The 16,830-nt window shown below is 41.4% G+C and overlaps 1 protein-coding gene across 3 annotated transcripts in view; it reads left to right on the top strand.

Annotated features, from left to right (window-relative positions):
* The window catches only part of pdlim2 (PDZ and LIM domain 2 (mystique)), an 84,975-nt gene that overhangs the window by 57,991 nt on the left and 10,154 nt on the right, over window positions 1-16,830 (top strand). For all 3 annotated transcript variants that reach the window (XM_017696400.2, XM_017696401.2, XM_017696402.2), the window contains exon 7: window positions 9,591-9,709. In XM_017696400.2, the coding sequence (XP_017551889.1) occupies window positions 9,591-9,709 (119 nt within the window). The remainder of the gene's footprint in view (window positions 1-9,590; window positions 9,710-16,830) is intronic.

Below are 16,830 nucleotides of genomic sequence, written 5' to 3'. Positions count from 1 at the left end.
TTTCCTCATTCATCAGTTCTTCAAACTACTCCATCTTTCTACTCAACACTCTCTGTTCACTCACTAGTACATTTCCCTCTCTATCCTTTATCAGCCTAACCTGCTCTACATCCTTTCCAGCTCTATCTCTCTGTTTAGCCAAACGATACAAGTCCTTTACTCCTCCTTTACTGTCCAGCCTCTCATACAGCTCATCATAGGCCTGAGCCTTTGCCTTTGCTGCCATCACTATGCGACTAGCCTCACAGTACTCCTGCCTACTTCCTTCATCTCTCTGGTTATCCCACTTTTTCTTAGCTGCCTTCTTCTTCTGAATACTCTCCTGGACTTCCTTATTCCACCACCAACTTTCATTGTCTTCTTTCCTCTCACCAGACGAAACACCCAACACATTTTTGCCAGTTTCTCTCACCACCTTAGCTGTAATTTCCCAGTCCTCAGGTAGCTCCTCACTGCCCCCAAGGGCCTGTTGCAATTTTTCCCTGAACTGCCTGCAACCATCCTCCTCCTTCAGCTTCGACCATCTAATCTTTGGCTCTGTCTTCACTCTCTTCCTCTTCTTTCTTTCTAATCTCATTCTACAGACAACCACCCTATGCTGCCTTGCTACACTTTCCCCTGGTACCACTTTACAATCTCCAATCTCCTTTAGGTGGCATCTCCTGCTAAGGATATAATCCACCTGTGTGCACCTCCCTCCACTATTGTATGTCACCCTGTGTTCTTCCCTCTTCTGAAAATACGTGTTCACCACAGCCATTTCCATTCTCTTTGCAAAATCTACAACCATCTGACCTTCTGCATTTCTGTCTTTCACACCATACATACCCAGCACCTCTTCATCCCCTCTGTTCCCTTCACCAACATGTCCATTGAAGTCTGCACCAATCACTAATCTCTCCTCTCAAGGGACACCATCGATCACTTCATCCATCTTACTCCAAAATTCCTCTTTCTCCTCTAACTGACCACCAACTTGTGGTGCATATGAACTGACCACATTCAAAATCACACCATCAACCTCCAACCTCAGGCTCATGATCCTGTCTGACACTCTCTTTACATCCAGAACACTTTTCCCAAGCTGCTCCTTTAGGATTATCCCTACTCCATTTCTCTTCCTCTCTACACCATGATAGAACAGTTTGAATCCACCTCGAATGTTCCTGGCCTTGCTTCCTTTCCATCTGGTCTCCTGGACACACAGAATATCTACCTTCCTTCTCTCCATGTCTGCAAGCTCTCTGCCTTTACCAGTCATTGTCCCCATGTTCAGAGTCCCTACTCTAACCTCCACATTCCTGCCTTTCCTTGTCTGTCGCTGTCTTCTAACCCGCCTTCCTCCTCTCCTCTTTGATGGTCTTCGACCTACAGTAGTCCAATTTCCACCAGCACCCTGCTGGTCAACAGCACCGGAGGCGGTCGTTGTTAACCCGGGCCTCGACCAATCCAGTATGGCAATCATATTTGTGATCCGCATGATAGTTTTGGCACAAGTTTTACGCCGGATGCCCTTCCTGACGCAACCCTCACCATTTATCTGGGCTTGGGACCGGCACCAGAAGTACACAAAGTACACCCCTAATGGCTGGTTTACAGCTTCTCAGATTGTAGTTCACCTAAATAAGAACACACACATTTGACACTTTTCTGATGTCCATGGCTAATTAATCATGCAAATTTGGACCCTAGTCAGACAGAAAGGTGTCTGAGTGTGTGTACTGGGGCTATTAGAGTCCTCACATGTGTGTGATGTGAGGGGCTAAATCAAATCTGTGGCACATGTGTGGTTTCTTCATTATAAAGCTAAACAAACCTGTGACACGAATTATTACAAACACACGCTCATGAACACTTCATATCCGCAAGCATATGAAAACATCCTAAAGTGACAGCGAGTACAGATTAGCCGCAGGCAATTGTCTTGCACATTCTTCACCAGTGCAGTAATGCAGCAGTTGTAAAGAGCCAATCAGCTGCTAGCTTTTTGCCAGGGTCACATGACCTCTGTGGGTTGGTTAGACACCACTTCCTTGGCACGACTCACTGATGTAATCACAAGTACTCTTGACTGCCTTTTGTCATGCCTTCATTTGGCAGACTGCTTTGATGCACTCTTTCTCTTTCACCTGCATGCCATCAGAAACTTTAGAGTTCTGCTGTTTCTTTTCTTTCAACTCTGCTTTTAGGGTAGAACCTGTTGGTCCTGCTTTGGTCTTGTATGTATCAAATTTCTAGAATGCTGTTCAAAGCATGTTGTAGTTTCTGAAATGGAGTTGGTGGCATAACTAGGATGTTATGGGCCCTGGTTTTAAAAAAAACAAATTAAAAGTGTACTTGCAGCATGGCACACAATTTATTTTCTGTAACTTTTAGTTCCATTGCAGTCATTGAATAATACATTTTAAGATTAATAACTTAATAATAAGCAGTTTGAGTTTAAAAGCTGGTTTAAAGGAGCTCAATACAACAGATTAGGATACTGTAAAATGCTGAAGAACACAGTTACAGCATCAGAAGCCAGGAGTTTAGTTCCATGGTAGAGACAAAGGCAGCTACTCCCACCCAAGTATGCAGCATGCACATCCTTTTGACCAACCCAGTTAAAGTGAAAACTTCTGTTTTTTTTTTTTTTTCCCCTTTGGAATGGAGGAAAGCGTGGTGGAAAGTTCTGTTCAACGTGAGGTTTGGTTTATGATGAAAACCTGCTGTCAGGGCAGTTACCAGTCAGTTAAGAGTCTGAGGCTGCAGGCTTCATGTCTTGCTGTAATGGGCTACTTTAAATAGGAAACAGTGAGCAAACGCTGGTTAGAATATTTTCACTAAATTTGCTGACAGCTTTTTTTCTCATATAAAATACACACACACACAAATGCATGTCTTTGGACTGTACGAGGAAATCCATGCAGACATGAGAACATTTAAAGGACCATGGTTGCCCGGTGGGGGATTCGAACCTGGGCCCTTCTTGATGTAAGGTGACAGCACTACTGGTCACACATTCTGGGAACTATTTGCTATTCAATACAATCCTGCAATCTAATCTAGCCATCTCATTATAAACGTTCTGGCTACATCCCTTAATGTGTGACCGCTTATAACTTATTGTATGAAATAACAGACTTTGCCATAAAAGCTGTCCAGCACAGTTCTTGTGGCAAAGACCATTCATTTGTATGTTGGATCTCCATTAGCTGGGAAAGAAAAAGGAAAAATGCAGAATTGACCATCTTAAAGAATTATCAAACAATCATATCGTACCCTTTTTGGTGTGTGTGTGTGTGTGTGTGTGTGTGTGTGTGTGTGTGTGTGTGTGTGTGTATGTATGCACATACGTGTGTGTGTGTGTTTGTCCTGTAGCTATTTAAAAGCACTGATTGTAGTCAGAATGGATGTTACTGAGGCATGCTGACCTCTGCCAGCCAGTGAGAGAGCGAGAGAGGAAAAGCTTGTGATTGTATGTTGATTTACTTTTCTCATAATCGCAGCCTTCCTCCACACACACACACACACACACACACACACACACACACACACACACACACAAGACTGGAATGTACCACTTCCAGTGTTAACATCCTCCGCTCTATAAATGGCCAAGAACCAAGACAACACATTTGTTTGTGTTAATCTTAATGGTCACCTTATGGTCACTTGCTTTAGTTTAATGTAGCTGATGGGAAATGGGAAAAGGCATGTGTTTTGGTTGGTGTCCGCACTCTTGTTCACTTGTGTTTGGGAGCTAGTTTGTTTTGCTCATGTGCCTTTGTTTGGGTTTTGGTGCATTCCTCAAGAGCTTGTTCAGATCTTTAACTGATTTGCTTGTGTTTTTGCCCCTGAACTGGCTGGTAAGGTCGGCCTGGCTGAGGTTTTGCCTAGGAGCTTTGGTCTGGCCTTTCAATCTGGATTCAGTCTGGCCCTCTCAATTTTGTCTTACTTTTAATCAGTACAGGTGGCTAGATTTGGGTGATTATATCATCTATACCAGTACACCAGCACTGATGTCCCACAACAGTACTGATGTTTAGATTTAACTTTATTGATAAATACTTCAAATTAACTGCAATTTGTAATTTGCTGGGGGCTTATGATTATTTAGAAAGAACAGTTCAAAATACTTAAAAACCAAGTAAATATTTTTTTTTGTCCTTTTAACATTTAAAATGCAGTTGTTGCCTTTGGTTCAATTCTAAGAGAAGAAAACAGAACAATATACAAAACAAATAATTGATCTGATCACATAGTCTGATTGGTTGAAAACTCTTCTATCATTTGTTATTGTTCCATTGATCAGATGTAGGTGGTCACAACTGAACAATTATGGTTGCTTTACTCTAAGCTGCTGGAACTATATGTCTGAAAGCATCCAGGCACCACTTCTAATTAGTGAATTCCGCTACATTAAGGTGCACCACTGCTGACATAGGTGTTCAGTTGCACGCAATCAACTAATATAATCTCTTTTGAAAAGCACTGCCAATTAAATGGGATGATCTAGAGTAGCTTCACACATGAGGTCATCATGAACAATGCCAAGCGTTGGCTAGTGGGGTATAAAGCCCCCCGGTATTGTACTGTGGAACAACAGAATTGTGTCCTCTTGATATAGCTCCATCCAATGGTTGAGTTGGAGTGTCCAGAACTAATCATCCAGTATCAGTACATGACCTCACACATGCTCTTGTGGCTGAATGCAGTCAAATTCTCTCAGCAATTTTCCAGAAGAGTAGATGATGTCATAGCAGCAAAGGATGACTCCCTAGAGGTCATGTAGATATATTAGTCTTAAATACAATACTGGGCTGGAGTTTAGGGAACCGGCCCTGTGACCGGAAGGTTGCCTGTTCAATCTCCAGAGCTGACGGCACATGACTGAGGTGTCCTTGAGCAAGGCACCTAACCCCTACTACTGCCTGGGCGCTGCGGATAGGGCAAGTGTGCTCACTGCCCCCTAGTGTGTGTGCTCACTAGGGTGTATGTGGTATTTCATTTCACGGATGGGTTAAATGCGGAGGTTAAATTTCCCCAATGTGGGACTAATAAGGGTCACTTAACACAATAACACAAGCAGCCTATTTAATTCTAAGGGATGTAGAAAGATTTTTAAAAAGAAATGGGAGAGTTTGTCTCTCTCTGTGTCTCTCTCTGTCTCTCTGCTCTGCTTTGCTTTGCTTTGCTTGGTCTTTGTAGCAAATGTGTGAATCTGGCAGGTGCTCCCACTCTGTGATCCAGATAGCCCTCCTAGCATGGGCACAACTGTGTGGGCATCCTGGGTAATCCCCCACAAGTGTGCCAGGCTTGCCAAGTGATGCTAGGGCCCAGCACAGCTCATGCCAGGAAACACCGGTTCCTTTTGCCAGAGTTCACAGCACGCAATAAGTCGACACAAATGCAACAGAAGCTAATTACTGACTACAGAGATATTTGTGTGCGTTTATAAGTGAGTGAGAGAGAGAGGGGAGTGCACTGTTAGCCTGTGCATTTGTGTCATTACATGGCACATGAGAGTTCTACACAGCTTTACTGTCAGTTTATATGTCAGGGCCTTATTTAATTTTAGGCCAGTCACTATTGGTTTCATTACTGACCAGCTAATCTACAAATTATTTGGTGACTAATCTGTTTTTGTTTATTTTTTAAAAGCAAAAACGAATTTACGTTTTGCGTGTAAATGTAAAAAGAGTAAGAGAATTCAAACGATGAAAACAAATCATACAAAAACTGACTCCCCGGTCAAGTATCGTTGTTCCTGTACTACCACATGACAGAACCGTGACGGTAGCCTGAATTCTCTTTAGCTCGTGAGGTTAAGAGTTATCACAAGCAATAGTAGCAGCAATGGTGGAGCTTCAAGATCAGATTTGCCTTTTACTCTGCGTTTATCTTATCTTTTTTTCTTTTTTTTTTTTTTCTTTTTTTTTTTCTTCTCTCCCCCCCCCCCCCCCCCCCCCCCCCCTCTTTGTTTTGTGGTTTACAACATTTCGAGCTCAGCCCATACATACCAGCTTGGCATGCTTGGTTTCCCAACATGAAGGGTAACAAAAACAGGTGCCGAGATAGTGTGGCAGTGGAAATGATGACAAAAATCCATGATTATGGATTTGTCAAACACTCTGTTGGCTTTTTTCAGTGCAGTATGTTTACATCACATTGTGTGTTTACACTGTGCACTCAGTAATCCTATCATGATTGGATTTCTGCAGTTACGTGATTATCAAAATGGTCATGTAAACGGCATACTCTGATTTCTCAGTGCACGTAAACTGCTGATTTCTTTCGGATGTCTCAGTCTGCACATGTGCAAAAACAGACTGTGCTACCGGAAATAAGTGAGCAACACTGAAATCAAACCCATGCTTGACAAAATGAAGAATGAAATGTTCATCTTATCGATGCTGTACGTTCTTACAGCTTCAGGTAAAGTGATGCAATGTCTGAAAAGAAAGCCACAACATGACATTTGAGTTTTACATTGTTTACACCACATCTTCTGTGAGTTTACTGGCTGGTTTCAAAGCAGAAATCTGATTACTGTCTGACTCATGTAGATCTAGAGTTTTACATGATCTGATTACTCAAGTGCATGTAATTTGGATTACTAACAAAATCGGATTTCCTGCTGTTATCAGATAAGTCCATGTAAATCAATGCTGGAAAGACCTTATAAAACAGACATGAACATGCATACACACATTCACAGAGCGTACACTTCTCCAGTGTTACAGCTGCTGAATGTAAAAAAGAGATCCTTTCTGTCAATTAAAGGGAGGAAAAATGAACGCGCAGTTTCTCGCTATCCCAGAAGTACTCAAAATATGTATCATGTTTTTAAGTTTTTTTTTAAATTACTTTTTAGCTTTAGCGCAAAATTACGAAGCAGACTTTTGACAGCAAACATGCTTTAGCTGATTGTCTACATTTGAGGTAGGGGAAGAATTGTATAAATATGATGTTTCTATTGCTTCGGCCTTTTGGAAGTGTGAGTGTTTGTGTGTGCGTGTACACATCCTTACATGCATAACCTGGGACTGTGTACAGAGGTCGGGTTTATCATCATAGTATATTCCCACCTTGTATTTGGTGGGGATGGAGAGACACTGAAGCTAATCCAAAAAACCCTTTTACATTGTTACATTCAGTTAATGGACTACCTTAAAAAACTAAATCAATGTGCTTTTAAAAGTTGTCACAACCTTAAACACAAACTGCCAGAATCAGTGTTCTACATTCTTCCTCTTTCCTCTGTAGAGACCACCCTCTGGTGGCCAGATCAGGCACTCACACACTCCAATACATTATTCTCTCTCCTCCCCGCTTAATGTTCTTCCCGCTATGTCATACTCAGGTCTTTACAGCACATGACGATGCAGAGTTTGCAGCAAAGGTGATACAGTTTTAATGTGTACAGCCAGTTTTCTTCTCCAAATTGTTTACAAACTGCCAGCAGTGATTGCTTCAGTCCTGAGGAAATGCACGCTGACAGCTGAAGTTTCCACTGAGCGAATGGTGCATATTGGCTGTGCTTTTGAGTCTGCATCTGTTCAGCCGGAACCTCAAAACCTCTGGGCGGACGTTTCCCTCCTACCCTGATCTAGGAACAGTTTCTAAAGCCCACAAATTTTGCCGCAGCTTTTACAGAAGCCACAGACCCGACCTCAGATCAGCTGCCACAAACAACACCACGGCCAAACATCTGGTAGTGAGCGAGCAAAGTTTCTGTCATCTATTCCCAGCAAGCGCTTCTAGCGCAGATATAAATAGCAATCAACAGCTAACGAGGCTCATACAGTGTGTGTGTGTGTGTGTGTGTGTGTGTGTGTGTGTGTGTGTGTGTGTGTGTGTGTGTGTGTGTGTGTGTACGTACAGTGTGCGTGTAGACCGAGTTTCAGTGTGAGATTGATTAGAACAGGAGTGTCCGCTGCCAAGAATGCAGCCGAGCTCTGTCAGAAGGAAGGTAGAACAATGAGACCCGGCAAGCCGATGACAGAGCGAGCATACTTACAGCTTTAGTCAGGATTATAAGATGATTCTTCATCCTTTGAGGGAAGATTAATGTTTAATGCCGTAATGCTTACAGGGTGCATATCCCCCCAGGTGAAGCAGGTGTGTGTGTGGGAGAGAGAGGGAGTTTGTCTATGTATGTTAGTTTTGGTGCATTTGTGTTATATTTTGTGTGTTTTATTTTTCCTTCTTCTGGTTTTCTTTCTTGCTGCCTCAGTATTTATCACTTTTTCCTCTCTTTTTTTTTCTTGTTAGTTTCACCCTCTTTTATTTCTGATCCCATTGTTTCTTTTGTTTTTTTCTTTTTTGCTTGGTTTCATGCTTTCTTTCTTCCTTGCCTTCTCTAGGTTTTCCTTTTTTACTTTTTCGTTCTTTCTCATTTTTCATCACTTTTTCTTTCCTGCTTTCTTAATCACGACTCTCCTTTCTTGCTGCATTTTACTTTCTTTCTCTCTCCTTTGTATTTGTGTGTTCTGTCTCTCTCTCTCTCGCTCTCTCTCTCGCTCTCTCTCTCGCTCTCTCTCTCGCTCTCTCTCTCGCTCTCTCTCTCGCTCTCTCTCTCGCTCTCTCTCGCTCTCTCGCTCTCCCTCTCTCTCTCCCCTTCTTCAAACTTCATCATCTCAGGCCATGTGAGCCAGCCTAAAGGAATCTATTGTTGTAAAAGTGCTGGAAGAGCTGAAATTTTCTCTCTTTCCCCCTCACTGTACTGCTGTGTGTCTGTACAAGTCTTTCTCACATACACTCTCACTATTGCTCAACCTCTGTGATGTGCTGTGGCATCTCTGAACAACTACAGGTGCCTCCGTATGGGGCTGAGTTGATGGGAAGATGTTGGATTTTTTCAGACCTGCTACACCCACAGGGTTTTTCATTAATTAAAATATACACTGATGTCACTGTTTAAGCCTACTGAGTAAAGTGTCTGTTTCACAGTCCAGTTGGTGGTACAGTCTGTCACCAGGCTTGGTTGAAACAAAGAATTGCTAAAACAAAAAAAACAAACAAAAAAAAATTCTTCATGTTGGAAAGTGCTAAAAGATGAACAGTAAGGTATCCTTTTTCTGTAGTACCTGGAATGATCAGTATGCAGCAGTAACACGACTGGACACTTTCCGTTGTTGATTTGAAATAATAAAAATAATTAATAATAAGAAAATAATCTTACTGTTGTTGAAGATTAAATAGGCCTGCAACAAAAAGTCAGAATATAACAATATAAGGGTAAAAATTTTGGAAATAAACTAGTCATTATTGACTAAACCCTGTATCCCTTTTTTCCTGCCTTCAGTGACTCAATAACTGAATGTTTTCCTAATTAAACTTTCCAGAAGTAAAAGTATTTTTCTGGCTGCTTTGTAGTTTTACAATTAAGTTGTATTAAAAAATAAATAAAAAATCCAGAAAGGAAAATAAAGTAAACATGTATTTTTGACTAAGTTTTAGTCAAAAAACGTATTCCGTTTTGGTTTTTGGTATTTTTTGTGCATCACTTTCTATTAATCATTGGTCATTCATAATTTTACTTGTTTTAGATTGTCCTGCTGATGATGTAATTCGATTATTGTGCTGTGTGTTTTGTTGTTAATCAGGAGTTTTCCTCAGTGGACTTCCGCAGCAACTCTGTGTCAAGTCGGACCCCGACCCCTCCTGGGCGGTACTCGCCACACAGCCCCTTTGAACGAGAGATTTCAGTCTCCCCCCGCCGCAGGTATGAACACACACACACACACACACACACACACACACACACACACACACACACACACACACACACACACTCGTACACGTTTTGGTATGGCTTTGATAAATCTGCCATAGATGTTCAGTTGTGTTGATCTGGTGACAATGAAGGTAGCATATGCCTTACAGTTTTCATACTGTAGATGGGGCCATCATGCTGGACGAGACCACTCCCATTAAGGTAGAAACGTTTTCTCATTGGATAAAGCTGATCAGTCAAAATACTTTTTGTACGTGTTGCAGTGATGCTTCCCTGTAAGTGGGCAAGTGGACATAACATGCCAGCAGAACAGGTTCATGGCAACCCCACACTGTACACTGTTAGAAATAAAGGCACTCTGCAGGTACATTTATGTTGATCGAGGTACAATCAATGTAAATGTACCCTCAAAGGTATAACTGTGGTTTAAAGGTCCAACTGTGAACCTTATGTATGTTTCTCCCAGTGGCATAGTACATTTACGCACCTTTTCATAACCTAGTGTTTTAAAACAGAACAATAAAATAAAAGCCTGGAGATGAGACGGTGTGTGTGTGGAGTCAATACAACTTAGGAAACATAATTTCAGTGGATTATAGTACAGTTATGTTCCCTGACTAAAAGTACTGAGATGTATTTGAGGGTACTGCCCCAGTGACAGTTTCATGCCTTTTTTCTGAGAGGATAGAGGTCAAGCATTAGGGCCTGTGCTGTTTTCTCTGTACACATGCACTCACCCCCTTGGGGTGAATATGGTAAACCTCATCTGACCATCACAGTGGTTTTTATACCACTGACATCTCAGATGTGCATTTGTATTTGTAACAAAGTTTCATGCAGTCCAACTCTGTGATATTGCTCTCTGTGTAGTCTTGGATGGAGGGTTCCTGCTGATAGTCTGATCACAGTCTGTACTGACACTCTGTCACCTGAGGAACTGTCACTCTTCTATTTTTCCTGGCATATTGTGCTAACATACAAGCATCACGTTCACTGAATGTGTTTTCAAACAGTTTCAAACTGTGGTTACTGATGTCTTTCCTATAAATCTAAACAGAGATGTCACTTTAGTCAGTCATCCCATTAAAACAATAGACAGTTGAACAGGCTTTGTGACTGAAGCTGCTGTGATCTGTGCTCTAATAATTAATAAAGATCTTCTCTTGCCTTTTTGATGCAAAATTCCCAGAAGGCAATTGGGCCTGCTCAGCATTTTATACATGCCACATTGCATGGCAGGCTGTTGCTTTGGTTAACACTTTAAGGATGATGCCAGAAAGTTTCAGTTTTAGGCCATTTTATCTACCTTTTTCCATTAATAAGGTAATTTCTGAATGCTAGTAATCTGTTAAAATCTGATATTTTTAAGTTTTCATGTCAAACTACCTTTTTGAACAAGAAAACTCATGAATAGGAACACACCATGAAACAATAATAAGTACTTGTTGATCCCAGATCTGCTCTTTGCTCAGAAAAAACATGGTGCATCCAGTAAGAAAGGATGCGTCATTCATTTTATTATGTAGTGATGGAAAACACAATACCACACAGAAAGCTCTGGTTCTACGTACTGAAGTTTATGAAATGAGTTTACTGTTAACGTGGACATGCATTCAGTGCCAAGCCTGTTGTTGTCATGTGGTTAATCATTTCATGCAGTGTGAATTGATGTAGATTTTTTTTTCCCCCCAGACTAAGTATGAGCACGTTTTTAGTACTTGCTGATAGTCACGTACTTACATACAGACTTGCATACTTAGAATTAAGAAGCTGTTAGCATAAATGAGTGCAGTGCACATTAACAATTAAATTGCTTAAATCTAGTTGATTTTAAAAGCATTAGCTTGCTATGCTACATTAGTTACCTTGGATTGAGTAGCGCTGCATAAGGGTGGGTTTTGTTCCATGTCAGAGAAGTCTGTCTCCTTTCACAACAGTCTCTGTAGCAAAGTGACAGCAGGAAGCACATCTGAGGCTAGCACATCTGAAGAGCTCACTTGCGAGGCTTGTCTTTTGTTTTTCTGGTTGAGCTGTAGTTGAATGTCCTCAAAAGCCAGCTCTGCAATTTTAGTGACTTACACTGTGCATGAGTCCTCTGTGTTTTGACAAAGCCTGCAATATATATGTTCACACTGTATGAAATCAGCCAGTCTGATTGATATGCTACATGACATGCAGCCTGTACAGACAGCTGTTACCAAATAAAGCTTTTTCATTCAAAGCGGCATGTTATGCCTCACAATACGATACAAACGCTGCTACAGCACCTTTGCTAACTTATGCCGTGCTGAGCATTGATACTGAAAACAGGCTGTGATGTCTAAAGTTTGAACAGTGTGGTCTCTCCACAGCCTGTTTTACAAAGACATTTTTATCCTTTAAAACCCGAGACCTGTTAGATACTAAGGCTTATTATTCAGTAACTGCAAGCACTTCAGTGCAAACTGGTTGAGCTATTCTTAGGTTATAAAGAGGTAATAAAACTTTGGGTACTGGCCATGTAAGGGGTTAATAATCAGCTTATACTTAGCAAATCTATTCAGTTAAACAAAGTAAAGTGTGTATATGTGGTAGAAATTGATAGAAAATGGACGTTTTTGCCTCCGTTTTGCTAACATATGTGCATCCATCCAAACTGGGGAAGTGGTTTTGACTGTGTTTGTATGTTTAAAAATGGGCTAGAATCTGGAATTTGCCAGGGAAGAACGTTTAAAGTGACCAAAGCCTTGTCATCTGACTGCCATGGTATTACGGCATCAGCAACACTTTTGGTATGTGATCCTCATTTCCAGCCAGCCTGAATTGTTTGTTTAGTAGGGAGGCGTGTACACCAGGCTTACGTCACATGGTATCAGGTTGTAGATGTTGGTATTGGTGCATTTTTACGAATACGAGTCAATGAGCACGGTGACGGGCGACACCCAATACCAGCATTTCTAGTTAGAGTACACTGATTCCCGGTTTCGAATATTTTCTAGCATGTTGAGAGTAATTCTGTTGACTTGGCTTGATCTGTGGGATTCTGGCCTGCGTTCCCACTCGGTCTCTCTCACTTCCAGTAAAAAAAAAAATTAACACAGTTGTTTCAGGGTTTATTTTGGCTCCTTCATCTTGGGGTTCTGTTAGCCCCTTAGACAAGTTAGAACATGGCTGGTATCCTAGTCTGGGTCTCTCTGTCTCGTGCTCTCTTGCTTGTGCATTCTCGCTCTCTCTCTCTCGCTCTCTCTCTCTTGCTCTCTCTCTCTCTTGCTCTCTCTCTCTCGCTCTCTCTCTCTCGCTTGCTCTCTCTCGCTCTCTCGCTCGCTCTCTCCACACACTCATTTATTTTCTGCTTTTCCCACTTTTTCTCTCTAAAAATCCCACTAAAAGGATTTTTACTTCTGCCCCTAATTGGCCCCCCACTTTCCTCAGATCCACACACTCTCCTCTGTAACACACTTCCCTGACTCCACCCACTCAGTGTTCAGCGTATAGAAGTCTGTGGGATTCCCTTTTGACCCGCCTCCTTTTTTCACCAAGCCAATACGAAGTAGCCTTGAGTCACACCTTTCAGACTGAAACTTCTCCCCTTTCTTCTGTCTCAGTTTGGCAAAACAGAGGGGTGTGTGTGTGTGTGTGTGTGTGTGTGTGTGTGTGTGTGCATGCTTGCGTGTCCGTGCGGTTGGTTTTAAGCGTGTGTGAAGTTGTAGCAGCAGACTTCTCTGCTCTGTTGGACCAAAGGGAGCTGAGCTAACTGCAGAGGAATTTGTCTTTGTGTGCATTTTATTGTGCTTTTGAGGTAAGTCCGTTTCTAACTTGTTTTCAGGACAGGTTCTTTAGACTGAGGGTTCTTTTTGTGGTACAGGAAGGGTCCTAAACCAGCACCAGACCTTCATCAGCCTTGCCCTCAGATCATACTCTCTGGCCGTGATGCTCTGGTGCATGTTTTGGCTCTTCTCTGTGTGACGACTGCTTAGCGACCTGTGTTTTCACAAGATCACAATCGCGCACGCTCATGCAGGCTAATAGCACTACAAAACAATGTACAACATATGATAAGGTTTGGAAAATGCTAAAAACAGTGGCTCATAATACATGAGCTTCTAATTAAGGCTTCAAAGATGAATTGGTCTAAAGGTGGTGATTCAACTGTATCAATTCCAGGATTGTTTTAATGGATTATATTGATGTAAAAAATGTACACTTATGTTCTTAAGCCAAAATGTAATTTTTAGGCTATCCACACACAAATAAAGCTTGGTTCTGAATAGTACCGAAATAAAAACATCCAATCTTGGTGATTCCAAACATTATGAGGTTAGAAATTTACAGTTTACATCCTTGTTGTATTGGTGTAAGTCATACATATGTACTTACAGCTAAAGCTTTTGATGCCATATCGTACTGCTGTCAATCCAGAGAGCAATAGAAGGAACAGGAGGAGGACAGGAGAGGTATAGTCTTTAGGGCAGAGGGGTTCAGTGAGAGTTTGGGAGTGCATGTAGAGGAAAAAGGGGGGAAAATGAGTAGTTTTAGAAGAATGGGTGAATCTGGTTTCCATTTGGAGCGTGTTCCCCAGAACAGGGCTGGGTCCAGCCTGTGGATCTGAACATTCAGTGGATGTGAAGATTTATAGCCTCCTCATATCTATCTATCTATCTCTCTCTCTCTTTCTCTCTCTCTCTCTTTCTTTCTCTCTCTCTCTTTCTCTCTCTCTCTCTTTCTCTCTCTTTCTCTCTCTCTTTCTCTCTCTCTTTCTCTCTCTCTCTTTCTCTCTCTCTTTCTCTCTCTCTCTTTCTCTCTCTCTTTCCCTCTCTGTCTCTCTCACTCTCTTTCTCTCTCTCTCTCTCTCTCTCTCTCTCTCTCTCTCTCTCTCTCTCTCTCTCTCTCTCTCTCTCTCTCTCTCTTATATATGTATATCTTGTTCTCTCTTACTCAGTATGTTTTCTGTCTCTCCTTCTCTTTCTCTCTCTGTTAGTTTCTCATACCATGATTTCTGATTTCAACACAGATGCTTGCTATTCACATTCTCTCTCTCTCTGTCTCTCTCTCTGTCTCTCTCTCTCTCTATCTATCTCTATCTCTCACTCTCTCTCTCTGTCTCTCTCTCTGTCTCTCTCTCTTTCTCTCTCTGTCTCTCTCTCTCTCTCTCTCTCTCTCTTATATATGTATATCTTGTTCTCTCTTACTCAGTATGTTTTCTGTCTCTCCTTCTCTTTCTCTCTCTGTTAGTTTCTCATACCATGATTTCTGATTTCAACACAGATGCTTGCTATTCGCACTCACTCACTCACTCACTCACTCACTCACTCACTCACTCACTCACTCACTCACTCACTCACTCTCTCACTCTCTCACTCTCTCACTCTCTCACTCACTCTCTCACACACACACACACACACACACACACACACACACACACACACACACACACACACACACACACACACAGAGGCAAACATGCCAGGTATTGGCCACTTGTCATGCAGGTTTCTAAAGAGGTCAACCACTCCCACAGCCAGTGGCTGTTTCTGTAACAGCAGTAGTACATATACCACAGTAAGCCATCAGTATCTTATATATTGAGACTTTCTTTATATACAAGGAGTGTTTGATTATACTGCACCACTCACTGCAGCTTCCAACTTACTACAAATTTGATTGCAGACTTGAGTTATAAAGCCTCTGATACCGAAACCACAACCACTTTACAGGAACGTAAAGAATCTGTTTTTCCAGAGCAGTGTGATTGCCTGAACTATGGCATTATAAACCAGTGGACTGGTTTGCTGAAGTATTTAATGAATGCAAAAGTTATCCTTTGAAGCAAACAGAGAAATGGGTCATATGATTGGATGAAGTATTTCCTCTAAGTAGATCTAAATCTTAAGGAATTTGTTCAGTCACTTGTATTTTTTTATACCTCCCAATTCAGAGACAACATAATTTGTGTTCATTATTTACTAAGTGATTGAATGTGCTTATTTATCTAAAGCATTTAAAGGCATTTGTATCATCATTTTTGTATGTCTGTTTTATACTTCAGGTGCTCAAGTTGCTAAAACAATCATTACACTGCCACTGAATGTGGCTTGTCAAGGTTTACTAACAAAAAAATATAAATCAACCATTAAATCCTACATTATAGCACAAAGTGACTTTGTAAAGTACCTCTAGTCATAATTTAGACCATAAAAAAGTCATTATGTTGAATATAAAATATTCAAATTGAATATAAAATATGTTAACCACAGAAAGGTCTGGCGCAACACCAGTCACTTGGCTTCCTTTGCTTAGTTTTAAGTCTTTATCTCTAGATCAGGCCTGTCAAACTGGGGACCTTCCAGGCCAAAGCGCAGCGGTGATTAGCGTTTACCTCTTCTCTGGTGTCTGTGTGTAACTCTAGCATGCTATGCTGCTGCCACCTGCTACTAGGACAGCTCTGCGTACATATTTCACAGTATATTTGACAGTCATAATTTGAGATCACCATCACTTATATTTTAGCTAACGGCTAAGTGCGCAATCCAAACTTCTTACACAAAATGGGAATAAATATCATAATAGACCATCCAGGACAAGTTAAAGAATTTAAACACACATTTGAGTGCAGCACCATTAAAATATAGTAGAGGGCTTAAATGATGCTTTATGTGTGAAATCACTGATATTTTGATCTCTTTTGACGTGGTTGAGGAAAAAGTTGTACTTTTCTGAGTTTAGGTAAATACTGGTAAAGCAAAACCTGCACCAGCAGTGGCCTTCAAATCAGGGTCAGCTGGTTTACACAGCACACAATGTGTGTTTATGGGTTGCTGATGTAGAAGTGCATGTTTGCTCCAGGCTGTTTGTGCTGCCTGGACAGACAGTAGATCATGCTAATTGGACCCCCCATATGTGTCAGGAATTTACCATAAAACAAAACCTATATTTTCTTCACTGTTTCCATCACTGTAGTGCTTAAGAATGCTTCCATAAAGTTCATACTGACAGCTACTGACCACTCACTCACCATTTCACTTTCCTGTTTTAAAACTGGATAACCCGGTGTTCTCACACTTTCAGGATGACCCATCGGCCTCACTTCCTTATTCTGCCACAGTTAATTTCACATTACCAGGCCAACTTGC

Source organism: Pygocentrus nattereri, chromosome 29 (assembly GCF_015220715.1).
Source record: "Pygocentrus nattereri isolate fPygNat1 chromosome 29, fPygNat1.pri, whole genome shotgun sequence".
NCBI lineage: Eukaryota > Metazoa > Chordata > Actinopteri > Characiformes > Serrasalmidae > Pygocentrus > Pygocentrus nattereri.
This window is presented reverse-complemented; position numbering and strand designations above follow the sequence as displayed.